Consider the following 20,637-nt stretch of genomic DNA (forward strand, 5'->3'; position numbering starts at 1 on the left):
AATTTTTTATAAACACCTCAATGGGAAGACAACATATTCTAATGCTAAATTAGATAAAGTCCATATTGGATGAGCAAATCATGTTTCTGGAGTACTTGCTATTATGTGAGGTAAGCCTTACCTATTAATTTACCAAACTTTGTTCATTGAATACAAATATTGCTAGCTATTATTTTATTGCCTAATATTCTAATCTATATGAGTTGTCGCGAACTTTGAATTTGATGAAGTTATATTTTACTTGTGAAGTTGGCTACCTTCTTACACTTGCGATGTTGGAATATGATAAAGATGGTGGTAATTTTGGAGTTGGCTACCTTTTTTCTTTGATGTAAAAACAAGTCTTGGATATTGATGCAACTTTGCACATTTACCTTCTTCTTAGATTGGTATTTGTTGTATGATTCGCCAAAACAGTTAGAATGGATTTTCTTAGTCTGATCAATGTTGTTGGCTTCCTCTTGTGTTGTTGGAAATGAACTATGTCGTTAGCTTTCTTTGTGTTGCAAGAAATGACTATTGTTGGCTTCCTTGTGCTATTGGAAATAAACTGATCATGGTTACGTTTTAAAGTATAAATAAGCTCTAGTGATCAATAAAATTCATTGAGAAAAATTATCAAAAAAAAAAAAAAAAAAACACTTGTCTTGTAGTTTGTTCTCGCCCAAAGGAGAGCATCTAAGTTTATCTTTTGCAATTGTTATGAAGCTTTTGACTGGGACCTTATCAATCAACATCCGAGCAAAAACTATATAGATAAAGTTTTAAAGAAAGAATATACAGGAAAGGGCAGAAGTAGCCATAATCATCATAACAGAAGCTTAAAATAATTCAGACTCAATTAAACATGAACAAGTTCTCCAAGAAAAAGAAGTAATAGAAAGTAACCAAATTATTGCTCTTTCTTCTATTTTGCATGCACGTAACTATAACCTGGGAACCGGGCGAGGGAGAGAAGCATCCCATTCAGTGACGATGTGATCACGAGTAATCTCTTTGAGTGAGCGGCAACCACTTAGTGCCATTGCTAGCTCAAATTCTTCACGCAGCATCTCGAGTACTCTTCTAACGCCTTTCTCTCCCTCAGCTGCCAATGAGTACACCACTGGTCGTCCAATCTGAAATCAAGACCATAATTATAAAAGCCTTCAGTCTCCATTTGTTTGAACAGAAATGATATTTTTTATTTTATTTTATTTACTTATTTATTTATTTTTTCTGTTAAGGGACATTGGCAGGGCATGATACTTACAAATATACCAGAGGCTCCAAGTGCCAATGCTTTGAAGACATCAGTTCCTCGCCTAACACCACCATCCAAGAACACAGGAATACGCCCCTGAGTAGCTTTCACAACCTGAATTTGTGAAGACGAAGATAAAGTATGAAAACATTTTGAGAAAGGGATAATCTACATTCAACCTCAGTAGAAGTTTCGAGCTAATGAAAAAATAAAAAATAAAAATCAGCTGTAAATCGCTTTGACTTACCTCTTCCAGGGCCATGATAGTGGCAGGGACATAGTCAAGTTGACGAGCTCCATGATTGGATACAATAATCCCAGCTGCTCCAGCTTGAACTGCAATCCGCGCTGCATACCACATGCAACAGAGTTGTATGAGCACTCAATAGACTTTCTGGAGGGCTAGAAATTAAAAGTAGCGGTAATAATAAAAGCCTGGAGAGTTATTTTGCTTACCATCCTCTGCTGTGAGTACACCCTTCACCAGAATTGGCAATTTGGTGATTGTTTGAAGCCACTTCACGTCCTATACATATAACATCACATCGCATTCAAATGAAAAGTCTTGATACAGACACAGAATGTTCTGCATCACAATATTTTACTGTGCATTTATTCATTGAAAATTCATAACATTGTTACGTGGTATCTATTGTATTTCTCAATTACGACCTAATTTTAAAGATAGTGGCTAAAGACCTGTTGCAGATAAAATTCAATGTAAGTCTTAGCCATTGGGTATCATTTGATATACCTTCCAGCTCAGAGAACGATCAATTTGACCAGCAACATAGGCAGCAAGCCCAGAGTCATTTGCCTGCTCGACATCATAAAATAAAATAAGAATTATGGAGAATGAAACTCATTGTTCAAACGTAATAGTTCCCAAATTGCTGTAATTCCCGTTTACCTCGTCCATCTTGCCAAGGTCCAAACCCTGAAAATTCTTTAATGTCAAAAATGGTGGTAGAGTGAATCTGTGAAACAAAAACATGTCAGCAGCAGTTCAGAAATGTAAATTGATTTAGGCAGGTCAAAAGGCATATCAACTGAATCATTTGGATTCAAGTTTTAGAAGTGTAACCTGTTCTTGATGTCAGCTTCTCTGCGACCCAGCCTCGGGGTATCAACTGTTAGAGCAATGGCCTTGAATCCGGCTCTTTCAGCCCTTCTCACAAGCTGAGCAACCACATTCCTGTCCTTGTACACCTGAATAATTTAAATATCAAAATGATCAATCAGAAAAAGCATAGCAGTTATTCTCAGATGAAAAAATATGCTAACTGTTTGATTGAGTAAACCTAATGAATCAAACATGGTAATTGACTTACATAGAGCTGGAAAAAGCGGATGCCAGGTCCTGTTGAAGCAACCTCTTCAACGCTAGAAGTAGACCACGAAGACAATGTCTGAAAATTGAAGCAAAGAGTGGAAGCTTTTACATTAAACCATCCAAAAAATCATTATTACAGCTATAAATTTCGTGCCCCCGGGGGAGGGGGGGGGGGGGGCGGCGGTGGTGGAGAAGGACCTAAAGTTTCATCCCAAATCAGAAACTATGTGTGATAAGCCCTAGTAAGGTAAAACTTGAAACTGGGAAGTGTTATATATGGTGACTACAGAAAACATTTGTGCATGAAGCAGTCATACTGAAAATCCTAAATATGGTATCCAAATGATGCAATTGCAGGCAAGAGAGTGCTAGACACCCAAAACCTCTGCTTTAGTAATTCTGTAGCTTCGTGGATCTCTGGCATCAACTACGATTCTAGTTCATACATTTCCCTCATTACTTAATGCTATCGATATCTATCTACTCAAGCCTGGCTGCTAAGTCTCTTTCAAAAGCTAACAGGAAAGCTTAATCCATGATTAGGAGCATCACAAGAAACTAAATCAGCATTGAAGCAATCTATGCAATTGCTATAAGGTATCCAACTTGAAGACAAGGCATCTGATCGCGCATGATCTAACTAAAATTGGTGATAATTACCCCCCAAAAGGAAAACGAAAATTGTACGAACAAAGCCTGTAGTGTCGTTTTAAGGGTATATATTTTAATTTAAACTTCAAAAAAGGAGGGAAGCCAAACCATAATCGTTCCAGCAGCCGATGCAGCTCTAGCTGTAGCATACTCCCCTGCACGAGTCAAAAGCATATGGTGTTTGTCAGGATGACAATCACTGCCAATATAGCTACCACTTATGCACTTGTAGACTCGTATTATTACTCTACTGCTCTACCTTCTACTGACCCACAAAAATGTATAACGAAACATAACTTTCAATTACTCAATCAATTATTTGAAGCGACTCATCACAAAAGTCTCGATACAAAGCGGATAAGATTACAGAGAAACAATGATTACCTTCAGGATGAGCCATCTTCTGCATGGCTGTTGGGGCAATCATGATTGGCATCGATATCTTGAAGCCCAAGACAGTGGTATTCATGTCTATTTTGCTTACATCAATCAGAATGCGAGGTCGAAACCTATCAATAATAACAGACCTTAGTCATAAAAATACCACGGCCAATCTATATATCCAAAGAACTTGAACACTTTAAAGATTATATATATATATATATGATGAGGTAACAGAGAGCTCACAGGATTCTTGAGAAAGCATTCCTGTTCTCTTGCAAAGTCCACTGGTCCTCTGCACCTGAAGCATAGTAATCAAACACCATCTTTGGCAACTTTTCCTTGGCAATGGCCTCATACTCCATCACATTTGTGATCTCTCCCATCTTGTCAGTTGACTGTTTTCTACTTAAATTAATCTGTGCAGGTCAAATTCAATTAAATTAAAGAAAACAAGAAAAAAAATTAATTATTATGTTAATCCAATGAAATAAGCTCATACATAATAAAGAAGAAGTAAAGTGAAGCATATGTACACACATACCTAAGGTTTACAAAGACAGTGCAGCAAAGTGCATTCAGAGAAACCAGTAGAGAGAAGACGATGATGAACAAAGACTGAGTTATAGAGGGAGATTTAAGAAATAGAAAGCAAAGAGAAAATAAAATAGATATAAGTTTTCATGGAGACAAAACAAGGGGGCTGATTGAATTATAAGACAAGAAAAAAAAAATTAAACAAGAAAATGCAAGTTGGGTGGATGAGCATTTGGAGGTGAGAAATTGAGAACAAATCTTATCAGGGAAAATGGGTGGCTATCATCTGCATATGGTGTGTGTGTTTCATAATTTTTCTTCTTCATTATCATTATCTCTCTTGTTATCAAATTTAAAAATAAATAAATAAATAAAATGGAATTTTAAGACTTGTGTTGTATTTAAATCTGGATAAATCATGCCAAAGAAACAGACAAGACAAGGGCCGTTGCTTTCCCTCTACCCGCCAGTTAAATTGTATGAAGTTGAATTTCGCGACAAATTTGCGAGTCGGGTACTCGGGTTGGCCCGTCCATAACTCCATTTGTTAGCCAATTATGAAGGCTTATCCGTTTATGTAGTTTGTTTTGTCTTTTCACTTTACTTTTTCCTTTCTCAGGTATATCCGAACGGCAAGAGCGGGTTCAAATCTAATAACTCTTGTTGATATAATATATTTTTGTCATATTAAACTTAGGACTTTTATTAAAATTTTAAAAATACCACATACATAGTAGGTCTTGTCGATGGAATGAGTGAAAATAAATATTTTTCTTTTAGCATTTAGGATCCATTTAGTATATAATAAATGTTAGGGATCTCAATAATTAAATACTAATAACATGTGTTACTCATCTATTAGATAATATATTTTATAACTTATAAAATTATTTAACTACTGCATAATGTATGAATGTAATATTGAGGGGCTTGTATCATCACAAACAGAGACTAGGCCATCTCCAATGTGACACCAAAACTAACACCAAACCACTTTTTACACTATTTTTGGTGTAAAATGCTTCTCCAATGCAACACCAAAACCAACATAAAAATGGTGTTATGAATAGTATTGCACCAAATATGGTGCAACACTATTCATTTGGTGTTAGAAAAAAAAGTCTCAAATATCCTTATTACTTTTTTTTTATTTACATATATGTTCTATTTTATATAATATTTTAAGTTATTATTATTATTTTTGTTATTATTTTTATTTCATTTTTAATTTTTAAATATTATACTAATATTTTAAATAAAAAATATTCAACACAAAAATTAATAATAAAAATGAAATGCCAATAACATTAATTACTAGATTACATATTACAAAATTAAAAATACAAAATTAAATTAACACAAATTAAAAAAGCTACTACTATTAGTATAAATTAGAACAATTATTTAATAATCTGGGAGATCATTATTAGATCCTCCAATATCATCAAAATATTGGCCAATATTATAGCAAGTATTTTGAGATACTTGGTCTTGCTGAGATATTCTCTGTAAAATCTTAATTTGTTCATTTTGAAAATATTGACGTAAGCTCGGATCACTTATTGAATTTAAATCTTTAAGTAAAATTTTGTTTTCTTCACAATATCTGACCATCTCCAATTTTTTTTTTCTCATTTTGGGCTCGTATCATTTGAATTTGATAATTTTGTTGCCTATCTTCACTGCTTTTTTTAAGAATTCCATAAAGTCGTCGATTGTCTTCTTTAATAGTATCAATAACTAGTGAATTTTGATCTTCAACTTTCCTTTTTCCTTTTGCCTTCTTTACTCCAATGGGTCGTTGAGTAGAACAATCGTCAACATGCTCATCATTTATATTTAGTGAAAATGATGATAGACCAGGAGATGCTGATGTTGGAGACTCCGGAGCGGAAGAATCTGATTGTAATGACACAAATTTGCTACTTTGCCTTCGAAAGTATGGTGTTGCAATGCTATGATCATCTCCAAATTTTTCAATATCTTTAAGGATAGGCCATACATGATCAAATTTGAACCCTTTTATTGTATTTCTTATCTTGTGCCAGTAACACCTTCGCTCGATTTAGCTACAAAATAATGTAATTAGAATGCTATATATAAAATAAGTGTAAGATAAAAATAATAAAGACGTAATATAAACTTACAATATCTTGTTCGAAAGCACCGCTTGGATTTTGATTTTCAATTTGTCGAACGCATCCCCTCAGTTTGCCAATTGCAACTAGAATACTTTGCATTCGTTTTTGCAAAGATCTTCTTGGTCGAACTTGAGTGGTGAACTCCAATTTAATTATTGTATTCAATTTCAACTCGAGACAAAAATGCATCTCAAGATTGATTTATACCAACAATGGGGTTTTGGGAAATATCAAGATATATATGACATAAGTGTATATCTTCTTCATGGGTGTATGAAGTACTTCTTGGAGTTGGAGTCATTTTATAGAATAAATGGTTGAAGAGATATGTTTGAGTGAAGTGAAGTTTACAATTGTATTTATAGATGAAAAAGAAACATATCTAATGGATGAAAATAAGTGAAATCCATCCAACGGTTAGTATTGAATATGAGCGAATCCTTATCTTTAAATTTTGAATTATTCGTAGATATAATAAGATTGGGTAAAAGTAAATCTATTATAAAAATGATATACTTATGTGTACTAAAGCTCATTCAATTTACATATCTTTGAAAATGAATTCCAATATTGGAAGTTCATCTCAGCACTTATCATATTCTTCATCTTCTTCAAATTCTGATGGTGAAAATGATGATGATGTAAACCTAATAAATGATATTGAGGCGATCAATTCACATGAAAAAGTGATAATTAGCATGACTGCGAACAACAATATTTGCATGGTTCACTATCTCAATCAACTAAACAACAAAGTGATCCATGGTGGCTCAGTTACTGGTCATATAACAATCAACCGCGATCTTGAAATGACTGATCGTAATCTGTTCAACGACTACTTCTCAAAGAACCCAGGTTTCAATGATTCAATGTTTCGCCGTCGATTAAGAATGTCTCGAAGTTTATTCAGTCATATTACTAATGTCGTGCAAGGTCATGACAACTACTTTATGCAGCGAAGGGATGGCGTCGGCAAACTTGGGTTATCTGGTCTTCAAAAAATCACTGTCGTATTTCGGATGTTGGCATATGGCATGCCAGCAGATGCTACTGATGAGTATATTAAATTGGAGAGTCTACAATAATTGAAAGTTTGAAGAGATTCTGTCGTGCAATTGTGGAAGTTTTTGCAGAGCAATATCTTAGATCACCCAACGCTAATGACGTCGCCAGACTACTCCATGTTGGTAAAGAGCATGGTTTTCCAAGAATGTTAGGTAGAATAGATTGCATGCACTGGAAGTGGAAAAATTGTCCAACAGTTTGGGCCAGACAATATGATGGTCCTAGTGGAACCCCAACTATTATTCTAGAGGCTATAGCTGATTATGATCTTTGAATATGGCATGCACATTTTGGTTTGCCTGGTTCAAATAATGACATTAATGTGTTGGAGGCATCCTATCTTTTTTTTCCAACCTCGCTTTAGGTATTACTCCTCCTGCTCATTATGTCATTAAATGGAACAAATATAATATAGGTTATTATTTAGCTGATGGTATCTACCCAAAATGGTCTACTCTTATACAAACTATCCATGATCCACGTGGTCCTAAAAAGAAATTATTTGCCATGAAACAAGAAGCATATCAGAAAGATGTAGAACGTGCAATTGGAGTCCTTAAAACACGTTTTGTAATTGTTGCTGCACCATCACGTTTTTTGAACAAACATGTGTTACATGATATAATGGTTGCTTGCATTATTATGCACAATATGATAATCGAAGATGAGTGATGTTAATGCAACAATTAATGATTGGATGCAAGCGCCAATACCAACCGTTGATATAAGGGTAGATGACAATACTAGATTTCAAGAATTTCTTGCTCAATACAAACAAATTCAGGATAAAGAGGCTCAAATTGCACTCTGAAGTGCACTAATTGATCATTAATGGAATGAATTTAGTAATTCGAATAACTAGAGTATTATTATTGTTATTGTATTTTTCTATATTAATGTAATGTTTAATTTTCATAATGTACTAATTTAGTTAATTAAATGCAAATTTAATAATTTTCTATTTTTTTTGTTAATTGATATTACTTATTACTTAATATCTATATTAATAGTAATATTTATTGTGTTAATTGAATTAATTCTTGAGAATTAAAAGAATAAAAAGAAGAATATTTTTTTGTGTAAAATTTAGTGTAAATGGATTGGAGATGAAATAGTAATTTGATATGAAAAAGGTACATTTTTAGTGTTAGTATTACACCAAAATGGTGTTAAGCATTAGAGATGCCCTAAAGTGAGTGTTGGATTCAAGGCTAGTGTTAAAGATTATAGATTGACTTATTATACTCTTGACTATGTAACCAAAAATATTGATATCTTGGCATAATTATTCAAAGTAACTTCTTAGTCCAGAGTTCCACCCAAGCAAGTGGGGTTGCAGTAGCTATGGAATTTTCTACTAGTGCTTGAACAACTGTTTAAACCAATTGGCTTACCAACCTTGATTGTTACAAAAGGCAATGTTACAACATTGAGCTCGTTGCTGGAGAAGAGAATCCGTATGTATGTTATGTAGCTTACCCATTAGACCTTTTTGAGGAAGGTGCTGGATAGAAAGGATTTTAGTTATAGTTTTCCTTGTGACGATATGGAATAAGCGTTAGATTGTGATATTTCGGCTTGGGACGCATTTTATTTGGCAGTTTTCTGGATGTTAAATACCATTGGGTGGGTTACTTTTTATTGGCATTGGAAACACATCACGTTATGGCAGGGTAACGTTTCACAGTTTAATGAATCTTCCACTTATTTGATGGGATGGTTAAGAGATTATTTTTTACTTAAATTGAGATTAAATATTGGAATGCTTAGCATTACTCGTATGTATAACTTTTTAAATAGATCTTGTACTATAAAGTTTTTATAAGCACAAATTTTGGCTAAAGCGTTTTCACTGTAATTTTTCTCTTTTGTCATATACGAGTTGTTCAAGGTAATGTTAGGAAACAAAAAATGAAATAGAATTAGTAGTAATAAGTACAGATGTATGCTCTTAAATGATATTATATCCCCCACCCAAGGTGCATTTGTTCCCAATCGACTCATTACTGAAAATATTATCATAGGGTATGAGTGCTTGAATAAGATTAGACAAAGTAGGAGCAAAAGAAAAGGTTTAGTAGCTCTGAAATTAGATATCAGTAAAGCATATGACATAGTAAAGTGGAGTTTTGTTATATGTACCATGCAAAAACTGGGCTTTTCTGAAAAATGGGTGAATCTAGTGATGAATTACATTTCGACAGCAAGCTTTTTTGTGTTAATTAATGGAGTGGCAAAAGGTCTCATCCACCCCCAAAGAGGATTGAGACAAGGATGCCCTCTTTCCCCTTACATTTTTATAATGTGTGCAGAAGTATTTTCAAATTTGTTGAAGCATGCAGAAAGTCAGAGCTTGATACACGACCTGAGATTCAGCAGAAATTTGTCAATCACTCACCTCCTTTTTGCTGACGACAGTCTGGTTTTTTCAAAGGCTTCCCCTACTGAGTGCAGAAAGTTTAAGGGAATTTTTGATGGTTATGCAGCCGTCTCTGGACAAGTGTTTAATTATGACAAGTCATCTATGCTTTTCAGCTCCAACACAAACCAAAGTCAAGTGGAGGAAATCAAGAACATATTTGGGCTGAATATTGTCTCTAAGCATGAGAAGTACTTGGGTTTACCATCCATGGTGGGAAGAAAGAAAATCAACTTCTTTAATGAAATTAAGCTGAGAGTGTTAAATAAGCTGTCAAGTTGGCAAACCAGGAGATTTTCTAGTGGAGGGAAGGAAGTCCTTATCAAAGCTGTGGCGCAAGCGGTTCCATCATTTGCAATGAGTGTGTTCAAAATTCCTCAAGGCCTCTGTGATGATATTGAAAGGGCTGTAGCGAGATTTTGGTGGGGATCCTCGGAAACTCAGAGGAGTATACACTGGGCAAGGTGGGAAAAGCTGTGTAGTGCAAAAACAAGAGGTGGGTTGGGTTTTAGAGAATTTTCGAGCTTCAACCAAGCTTTGATTGCGAAACAAGGGTGGAGGGTTCTGCACAATCCAGACTCTTTAATGGCTAAAATTCTCAAAGAAAAATATTTCAAGCACATTGATTTTATGAAGGCTAAACTGGGGTCAAATCCCTCTTTTGTTTGGAGAAGTATTTTATGGGGTAGACAATTGCTTCATGAGGGTTTAAGGTGGAGAGTAGGTAATGGGCATAAAATTTTAGTGTTCAGCAGGAACTGGATGAAGAAAGGTGAGTTTCATAACCCGACATCTATAGCAAGGTTATCTAATGATGCTGTTGTGGCTGATTTCATTGATGAGAAAAACCAATGGAAGCAAGAGATGGTTGCTCAACATTTCCCTAAGGAGATCACAGAGAGAATTATGAAGATTCCCCTTCCAAAAACCCCCCAGGAAGATGTTATGATTGTTGAGTGTTAGAAAATGCATATTTATAAAGGAGAAAACCGTCATTTTACATTTTAAGTCTTACTAACAACCCTTACTTTTATATATTTAACCTTCTTGTGATTTAATTACATGTGTTTTATTTTAATTAAGTATTTTATGTATTTTAGGGGCATTATAGTCATTTCACAATAAAGGAGAGATCAGACGGCAAAACGGACATCACTTTTGAACTCAGGACGGTCGAAAACCTTAGGAGGAGCATAAAAGGAAAAATGGCACTATTCACATGTACGGTACTATTCACGTGTACGGTACTGTATACGTTACTGTTCACGACACTGTTCACATAGACGGATGATGACGTGGCATTGACCGATGATGTGGCATTGACTGATGAGGTGTCACGATCCTGTTGGACTAAAATTCTTATGTACTGTTGATGGTGACGTGGCAGCATATCAGTGGACGAAAAATCTCGCGTACGGTGCATGCATCACACGGGATTATTTTCAACCAAACCGCGTTACTGTTCAAAGTCGGGTCAAACTGTGTTACTGTTCATCCGCGTGGTCAAACCGTGGACTGTTGACTGATGACGTGGCGCAATCCTGAGCGTCCAAACTATTTTTAATCCGATGGCCATGATTTACTCCATGTATCTATAAAAAGGGGGCCTCCCCCCCCTAATTTGATATCTCTGAATCCATTTTTGGGATCCATTTTCTGTAATTCCTTCTCTATCTTGTATTTTCTTCGTATTTTAATAAATTTCTATTTTGCCCCTAGTTCAATTATGAGTGGCTAATTTTCTTTCAAGCTTGGGTTGAAGGTGAAGTCTCAACATGTGTCATGGGCTTAATTTGGTAAATTTATTTTCTCTTCCCCTCTAATTTTTGTGGATGTTTTGACTTCTCGTCGACAAATAATAATAGTCTTGTCTAGATACCGCCTTGGTTACACCGGCTCTCTAGTATAAGGTTATTATTATTTGGCACGATAAGCCCTTAGCACCATATTGATTAGAGCGTGGTTCATGAGGTGTGGATTCCCCCCTCATGATTTAATTGGCATTAATACGAATTATTTAGCCCATGATGCATGTTGATACGGATCCAGATACCCAAGTACGTTATTTCAATAGAATTCTCTTCAATTTCTTCTCACCATTTCAATACCAATTTTAGAATTTATTCTCGCCATTTTAATTTAAGTTGTAGCATATTCCAAATCATTTCCACCACAAATCCAATCACCCATTCACAAAATTAATTCTACACAATTAAAATCCACCTCCTCGTGGGATCGACACTCGTCACCATTGATCTATACTATAATAGATTCGTGCGCTTGCGAGTACATTAAAATTTGCACAACAATGATCTGGAGTTATGATAAGCATGGTGCTTATTCAGTGAAAAGTGGTTATCAGTTAGCAGTCAAGCTCAAATATCCAAACACCCCAGGCTGTTCAGATGCCACCAAATCAAAGTGGGAAGTTATTTGGGCTAATGAGATCCCTGAAAAAATTAAGTTTTTTATGTGGCGAGCTGCCCATAACTTGTTGCCAACCATAGATAACCTCTGGAAGAAAAAAGTGGTGATGGATTCTGTTTGTCGGAGATGCCATAGTAACAGGGAAGATGTCTTTCATGCATTGGTGGGATGCAGAGCTGCTAGGAAGGTGTGGAAGTTGACAGAATTTTATGAGGATATAAAGATATTGGCTCATCAGGATATGTTGTGTGTTCTTCAAGAATTAGCCGAGAAGAGGAAAAAAGATGATTGGGGGCTGATAATTGCAACTTGTTGGGCTATCTGGTATGCAAGAAATAGAGTGGTAAATGAAGGTAAGCAAGAAGATCCCCAAATAACAGCAGCCCGGGCTGCAGCAACTGTAGAGTCGTACTTGAGAATTAAGTGAAATATAAGTGTGCAACCCAAGAGGGGGGGTGAATTGGAATTTTAAAAATTATCCTAGCAAAATCCACACAACAAGCAATCTAATGTCTTAATAAAAATTGAAAGCAATAAGTTCAATCAAAGTACAATAATTAAATAGCAAGGGAAGAGAAAGCAAACTCAAGGATTTTTACGTGGTTCGGCAATCCCTGCCTACGTCCACGCCTCTAAGCACACCGGGCTTGAGGATTTCACTATCCAAGCCTTTCCAAGGCTTCAAACGATTACAATTGACTTCAAGGTGTCAATGAACCTTTACAACAAGAGATTATATCTCCAATCTCTTCACCCCAAGTGTTTCTCACACTTATACTCTCACAATTTGATGTGAAATGAAAAATACAACAATCAATCTCTCTTTAAGAGTGGATATACAAATTGAAGAACAAAGATGATATAATGAATGATGATTCACGAAGTTGAAGCTCTGTTGTGTGCACTTGTTCTTGCTTGCTTAGATTTTCAAAAATGAATTAGTTTTGAGTTTATATAGTTTGAACTCAAAAACTAGCCGTTACTAGCCATTATGCACATTCTGGGCGTATCCGGTTTGCCGTTTATGGAATCTGGTATCCGGCTTACCGGATTCCAAATCCGGTAAGCCATTTTCGTTCTGGATGTATTCTGCCCCGAATCCGGTTTTTCAGTTTTTATAACCGGTAAGCCGCTTGCTACAGTAACCTGCACAGTGCACTATTTTCTGAAATTACAGTTTACCCCCAAAGCTTTATAAAACTATACTACGACCTAAAAAGTTATGAAACTTTACAAATAGGTCCAATTTCAGAATTTATAAGTAATGCTTTGTTTATCCCAAAACTTTTTGAAATTATGATATAGCCAAAAATGCTATGACACTTTTCAAATAAGTCCTTCACCAAAATTTCAAGCAATACTTGTTTATTTCAAAGTTTTCAAAATTCTTTCAATTAAACCATAAACTTTGAAAAACAACCAATTTCATAAAATTATTTTTCCATTAAATATGAAAAATTTATAATGTGAAAATAATGATTTATTTAAAAAGAATAAAAATAATCAATTTCATAAAATCATTTTTCCATTAAATATAAAACATTTGTAATGTAAAAATAATGATTTATTTAGAATATATTTTTCAATAATTTGAGCTTAAAAGATTAATCATTCTTAATCTTGTTTGTTATCATCAAAATCAATATTATGAGAACATATATGTTAACATTAAGTGTCCAAATGTCCAAGTTGTTCCAAGTCAGCACAACAATAATCAACAGGTGTGGAATCCCCCTCCAATTGGTTGGTATAAAGTGAACGTGGATGCAACAATTCAAATGGCAAATTTGAAGGCTGGGCTAGGTGTAGTGATTAGAGATTCAAGCGGGAAAATTTTGGCGCAACAGTTCAGAGCACTGGATTTAGAGGAGATGTGGTTTGTATGGAAGCGGAAGCTGTGTTGTTTGGAATTCAAGTTGCCTGCCAAGTAAAATGTGATCCAATCATTATAGAGTCAGATTCTTTAGAAGTGGTGGAGCTATCACTGCAAAGGAAGAGCAGCATGGCAGAAATTTGCTGGGCAGTGGAAGAGATACAAGCATGTCTAAAGAACCAGAGCAGAGCATCAATTCAATTCATTCCTAAAAACTGTAATGTAGTAGTTCCCTCATTGGCAAAAATAACCTTAGATTTTAAAAGCCTTGTAGTTTGGCTGGAGGACTTTCCAGTTTAAATCATGTTGTTACTGTCAAAGTTTGTTTAATTAGAAAGCTTTACTTTCTCTTCAAAAAAAAAAAAAGTATAGATGTATGCAAACTGATATTTTAATATTCCTTTTTTTAAAATTATATATATATAGTACTGACTTGATCTAAAATTCTGAATTTTATTAAAATTCAAAAAAACTATTAAATCATATATATATATATATATAATTTAATATCTTTTTCGAACTTTAACAAGTCTTGAATTAGGAACATTTATATATCTGACCATCGTTAACTTCGCTCTGTTCTATTAACGAAGAAATCCTCGCGTCCTAATGGTACGACAACACTTGTTGGGCCTATGAAATTTTATATTTTAAAAAATTGATGGTGTACTGTAGGAGCGACTGAGCATACCACCTGGGCAGATCTTACAAAAGCTTGACTAATTTCTCTTGATCCTCTCTCTTCTCTCTTATTCATAGGCCCAAAGTGCAAAGGCATTTACATCCAGAGTGGCCCGTGGGCCGAAAAGTGAACGCGGCTTATGCATTTCAGTTAAAAAGGCTGTTCATATTTTTTATTTAAAATTTTAATAGTTAGACGAGACAGCGAAGATAACAGTGAGACCGAGAGCGAGCTAGTAAAGTGTGTAAAGACTAAAGAGCAGACAGCAGAGGGCTGAAATTAGAAAAAATAATAAAAAAATAATTATATATTAAGACAGAAGAATTAATTAGAGAATTGCGAGGGATTAGAGTTAAGTAAAGCGGAAGCGGAAGCGGGAGCGGCAATGGCGGATCGGGAGAGAAGAATGTTTAGAGAACAAGTGTTAACTTACGCATACATTCTCCTCTACATCGCTCTCTCTAGTGGTCAGATCTTCTTCAACAAGGTCAATTCCTGCATTATCTGTTAATTCATTGATTTTTTTCCAACAATAATATTCGTCATTATTTTGTTTGTGATTGCTTTTATTAATGTCATCTTAGATTCTCGACTAAATTGAAAACTGATTTTTGTTCTAGTACTACTGTCCTTTCTAGTTGAGCAACCATATTTTAGTTAGAGTGGTCAAGTCACTGAAATTTATTTGGCTAGTTTGACTGTGATTGAGGCCCTGTTTGGTATTAGGATCGGGCAGCTATAACTTAAAAATTACAGGACTAAAAGTGTTTGATAAATACTTTTAGTGTACGATGAAAACTAACTGATCTGGTTTGGAAGTTAAGTTGATTTGACTCACCACTTGTACGATGAAAATCCTCTAATATTTTTACTATTTTCATCAAAATTATTATTTAAAAGTCATATTTACTATGCAGTATTAATTTTTATTTCATAATTACACTGTAATCTATAGCATCTCAATACTAAATAGAGCCTTAAGCTTCATTTGTTATTGCAGTGCTGTGAATTTTAAGCTCTAGCTGCTGAGAAACGGAAGTTGATAACATTTGGTAAATACTAATAATTTTGGTTAAATAGTCGGACTTATATAGCTTTTTCACCAATAAACCGTTGAGGTAAATTGCGTTAGCTTCTAAACCTCTGTTGCAAGTGTTTACTAAACACTTTATGGCTATTAAGTGTGGCTTAAAAAGCTACAGCTGCTAGGAAATAATACTGAATGGAAGTCTTTGTGCATAACATTTTGTGATATTGTGGTCCATCACTGACAAGTCTTGAACCATTTGTTTCTTGATAGTTTGCTACTTACACAAAAAATGTAATAATGGGGGGAAGCGTTTTCAAATGCTCTTAGTTGGAACTGATGGGTTGCAAGGCTTAAAATATTAGCTGCAAGTTCTATCTTTTTTTTTTCTCATTTTTAAAGCCCTGATGTCTCATTTAACATATTTTATCTCCTGAAATAAGTAAGACCTTTTTGTTACAATTTAGTTGATGTCCATCTTATTAGAGTTTAACTTTGAGTGATTCTTTCCTGCATATTCACATATTTTATGGGTGTATGTACAATTTGACCGCATTGGTCCCATCCTCTTCCAAAATGCAGTGGGTATTGTCATCAAAGGAAATAAACTTTCCTTTTCCTCTTGGATTGACGCTGCTTCACATGGTGTTTTCCTCTGTATTATGTTTTTTGCTCACCAAGGTTTTCAAGGTATCTAGCTTGCTATATATTATGCCAGTGTCTGAGTTTTTAGTAGTCAACTATTTTGTGCAACTCTTGAATGTATGTTATTTGTTTTTCCTAATAGGTCATGAAGGTTGAGGACGGAATGACAATGGAAATGTAAGCATGATGTTTGAATTTGCAAAGTTGTGGTTACTGAAAGCTCTTGATGGCTGATTTATGAGTCTTTTTTTATGGTAACAGCTGCAAATGTTGTATTGGAAACTTAGAAGATATGATCATAGATTCTTTCCGGAAATGAAGTTAGATAATGTTCCCTAGTGGTGTCCACTGATTCAGATCTGTATTAGTTCTATAAAATTGAATTTTAAATATAATTGTAAATTTGAATGCGTATGAATGTAGGGTAACCCAGAAGATGTTAGTTTGATTTCACATTAAAACAATCAAGATGAAGAGCTGGCCTAACTTTAATTAAACTTTATATATGCAGATACACGACATCAGTTATCCCTATTGGTGCAATGTTTGCAATGACCTTATGGCTCGGAAACACTGCCTACCTCTATATTTCAGTTGCATTTGCACAAATGTTGAAGGCAATCAGTAAGTAGTTACCATTCCTGTTTCTTGTTCAGCTCATGGATATTCATGATGATCTTAGATTTTTTGTGAAGTTCTAGGTAGCATAAATTTTTCTATGCACTCTAACGAGAGATTTTGTTGTCCCCCAATTTATTGAATGATAGTTAATGTTCTTGTTTCTTGTTCCTCTCATGGATGTTCATGCTGATCTTAAATTTTTTGTGAAGTTCTAGGTAGCATAAATTTTCCAGGCATTCTAATTAGAGAATTTTCGTTGTCATCCAATTTCTTGAATGATATTTGCAGTGCCAGTAGCTGTTTTCATTCTTGGAGTAGCTGCTGGACTTGAGGTAATGAGCTGCAGAATGCTATTGATAATGTCAGTGATAAGTTTTGGAGTTGTAGTGGCTTCTTACGGGGAAATAAATATAAACTGGATTGGAGTTGTTTACCAAATGGGTGGCGTCGTTGGTGAAGCTTTAAGACTTATATTCATGGAGATTCTGGTTAAGAGGAAGGGTCTCAAATTAAACCCTATTTCTGTCATGTATTACGTCAGTCCCTGCAGGCATGTTTCAATTTATATAATTTGATTAATTTCTTTAGCTTCAAGCCATCGCTTAGTTAAATATTTGTTTTCTTATGCATCCAGAAAACTTATGCATGTGGCAACCATATATTAATTTATTTTGCAGTGCTCTTTGTCTCTTTATACCGTGGATCTTTCTGGAGAAACCAAAGATGGATGCACTGGAAACATGGCACTTTCCACCGCTTATGCTAACACTGAACTGCCTCTGCACATTTGCTCTCAACTTATCAGTTTTCCTTGTGATCTCACATACAAGTGCTCTGACTATCCGTGTTGCTGGAGTGGTTAAGGATTGGGTGGTTGTCTTATTTTCTGCCCTTCTTTTTGCGGATACAAAGCTGACAATTATTAATCTTTTTGGCTATGGCATTGGTAAGTACATGAACATCTGTGTTTTCGAGTCTGTATATGAGTTTTAATCTTATTGCAACCTTCATATCTTTGTTTGATGGCTCCAGCAGCAGAGGCATCAATTTTCCTATGGTAGAGAATATAATATTTAAGATGATAGTCAACATCTGCTTACAATTTGGGATCTGGTTTTGTGGTGGATTCATATGCAATCTTGGGAGGGGACAGTTATCAACTTTTAAATTAGACCTTGGAGATAGACAATAAAATGGGACATGTTGACTTGTTTGTGAGGATGTTGGCCTTGCTAGTTATATTTGTAGCATCCGCCATGCACCGCTGCCTGGATCAGAAATTCTTTTGTGTGGTAAAACTGTACATCTATGCTTTAGATTGTCTAAACATTAGACCAATTTTTTGCAGATTGGATCCTGCAAAGTACATTTTCTATTGTTGAAATTGTTTATAACATTAAGATCTGGAATATTTTGAAATTTCATTTTTGGTTAGATGCTTGAAAATTATTTGTTCCGGGTAATAACGCTAAGTAGTTGACAATTGTAGTATTAGCTCCAAAGGAGTGTGGTGCTGGCCCTAGGGGAGGAGTGTTGGGGGGGTTTCTGTGGAGTTGTTTTCTGTCTGTGAGTTGCAATCTTATGCTTTGGGTAGTCTGATGCACCCAAACTTGTGTCCTTTGTACCAGGACTATTTGAATGAGATGTAAAGAAAATGTTGAGCAAGTTAAGGGCTGCTTTCTGAAAAAGCAATTCTAAAATCTTGGTAAATGTTTCTGTTTTTCTCTATTCATCTGTTTTCTTATTTGTTCCATATGCAGCTATTGCTGGTGTGGCTGCTTATAATAATCACAAGTTAAAAAAGGAAGCTTCTCGAGCTATTTCTGATGACTCACAACAAACACAACTGACAGCAACAACTACATCATCTACTTCTGAAAGATAGTTTTCAGCCAACAGTAATCTGTGAAGACTTGTTTGAGGTAATAATTTCTAGCAACTGATCTTCTCTTTGAAATATTAGCTATCTCTTTCTGTAGAACTGTTCTTATTTCTACGTTTTTATTCTGTTCTTTCTTTATTGTAGGAAACATCGACGTGTTTGTAGTTCTTGATAACTCTTTCGGTGAAGCATCAATTTGTAATAACGTGTATTTGTCTTGATGGTTGCGGCTGCTCCTTCATTATGGTATTTTTTTATTATTGCCGGTTTGGAGCTGAATCAACTCCTGCAGATGAGAAAGTGGTGTGTAAAGATGTAAAACTCCACCACTGTATCACCCTGAAAAGAAACACTTGCAACAGATGTTGAAGGCTATTTTTCTGAAAAGATTGATAGGTATTTCATACTCTCATTTTCCCTTTTAGCAATTTTCTTTAAAATGTTCAGTACCATATGGTTGGTATATAAGACTATGACAATACACCAAGTTTTGTAGTTCGAATTCTATGTACTTTGGGAAGCCTGCACTGCAGTTTACAAACCTTTTTTGCCTGTTGAAGCTCAGTTGTAAAATTCGAGTCAGAATCGATGTTAAAGCTCCGAGGAAGGAGCTGATTTTAATTGGCTCTAATATATGTTAATCACTCGGCTTAAATTACATGAAAAAGAGGGAAGTTGGTGACCATATATCCCAATTTTATCTTGTGAGGTTGATGAAGAAATTGACAATGGATACAACAATGCCCGCAAAATTCATTGCTAGTTTTTATAAAATGGTAGAATTAATTAGATAAATTAATTTTAATTAGGAAGGTTACCTAACTACTGCTATACCTTGGTCTTTCGTAAGCAGAAATTAGGTTAGACTCTTTGCAAATTTTGGATTTTGCTTATTGTCAAAATGACCTTGTTGAATGCAGAAACAGATTGCAGATTTGCCATTATGAAATCCGTTCCCACAAAAAATTTAACTAAATCCACCTCAGACTGTAGTGAGTTTCTTTTTTCTTTTAAAATAAAAAAAAATCTGCCCACCATGAGCTTTAATAATTACCATATGCACTTACAACACACAATTACCAAACGCACTTACAATTCATAGTAGATTTTTTGTGGGTCTTTTTATTTAAAATCACAAATATTGAAAAATACCTTTAACAATATATAAAAACTTAAATTATATAATTTAAAATATAAATTTATAACAATAATCTACAAAATCCATGTAAATAACAACTTAAAATTTCAACATTAAAACAAATACATAAAATATATTAATCTAATATAAAATATTTTTATTGTAAGCAAATTATTATCACTAATATCAATGTCTTGCTCCATCTTTTAATCGATATTCAGGTATTGTCAACAATATTAGCAAGTAAATTTTGTACAGCTATTGTTAACAATAATTAAGCAAATAAAAACTTAACTTTAGTAAGCAATTATTAGGTTCAAGTCATTAAAACAAAACAAAAAATATATCAATTAAAATAAAATATCAATAATATTAAACTTGAAATTATAAGATTTCTACTTATTAAAAGCTTATTGTGTGTGTGTGTGTGTATGTTGTAGGTAGATAGGTTAGGTTTAGAAATTATAAACTTTTACGGTTGAATTTTTTAAATATGGTTTTTATGATTAAAATTAAAAACATAAATAATTAAAATAAATAATGCGGGTTGGTGGATATCTGCACAAGTATTT

General features: G+C 34.5%; 2 protein-coding genes and 1 pseudogene across 3 annotated transcripts; 2 read left to right on the forward strand and 1 right to left on the reverse strand.

Moving 5' to 3' along the window:
* Nucleotides 1-723: 723 nt before the first annotated feature.
* On the reverse strand, nucleotides 724-4,512 carry LOC102617863 (glycolate oxidase 1). The gene is made up of 12 exons (XM_006477904.4): nucleotides 4,153-4,512; nucleotides 3,855-4,027; nucleotides 3,612-3,736; nucleotides 3,336-3,382; nucleotides 2,575-2,652; nucleotides 2,328-2,452; nucleotides 2,154-2,220; nucleotides 1,998-2,060; nucleotides 1,700-1,769; nucleotides 1,491-1,591; nucleotides 1,253-1,357; nucleotides 724-1,118 (listed from the first exon to the last, which is right to left on the reverse strand). The coding sequence occupies exons 2-12, from the start codon at nucleotides 3,992-3,994 to the stop codon at nucleotides 927-929; spliced, it is 1,113 nt and encodes a 370-aa protein (XP_006477967.2). The 5' UTR covers nucleotides 3,995-4,027; nucleotides 4,153-4,512; the 3' UTR covers nucleotides 724-926.
* Nucleotides 4,513-6,984: 2,472 nt separating this feature from the next.
* On the forward strand, nucleotides 6,985-8,162 carry LOC127898584 (uncharacterized; annotated as a pseudogene).
* Nucleotides 8,163-14,966: 6,804 nt separating this feature from the next.
* Nucleotides 14,967-19,486, forward strand: LOC102618147 (probable sugar phosphate/phosphate translocator At3g14410). Of its 2 annotated transcripts, XM_006477905.4 has the most exons (8): nucleotides 14,968-15,239; nucleotides 16,362-16,469; nucleotides 16,567-16,601; nucleotides 16,936-17,048; nucleotides 17,334-17,595; nucleotides 17,723-17,991; nucleotides 18,806-18,967; nucleotides 19,072-19,486. In XM_006477905.4, exons 1-7 carry the CDS (start codon nucleotides 15,138-15,140, stop codon nucleotides 18,928-18,930), a joined length of 1,014 nt encoding a protein of 337 aa, XP_006477968.2. In that variant the 5' UTR covers nucleotides 14,968-15,137; the 3' UTR covers nucleotides 18,931-18,967; nucleotides 19,072-19,486. The 2 variants fall into 2 exon arrangements, with proteins under 2 accessions (XP_052294742.1, XP_006477968.2); XM_052438782.1 differs by lacking the exons at nucleotides 16,362-16,469; nucleotides 16,567-16,601 and having other exon boundaries at nucleotides 14,967-15,239.
* The last annotated feature ends 1,151 nt before the right edge of the window (nucleotides 19,487-20,637 follow it).

This window comes from Citrus sinensis, chromosome 3 (assembly GCF_022201045.2).
Source record: "Citrus sinensis cultivar Valencia sweet orange chromosome 3, DVS_A1.0, whole genome shotgun sequence".
Taxonomy (NCBI): domain Eukaryota; kingdom Viridiplantae; phylum Streptophyta; class Magnoliopsida; order Sapindales; family Rutaceae; genus Citrus; species Citrus sinensis.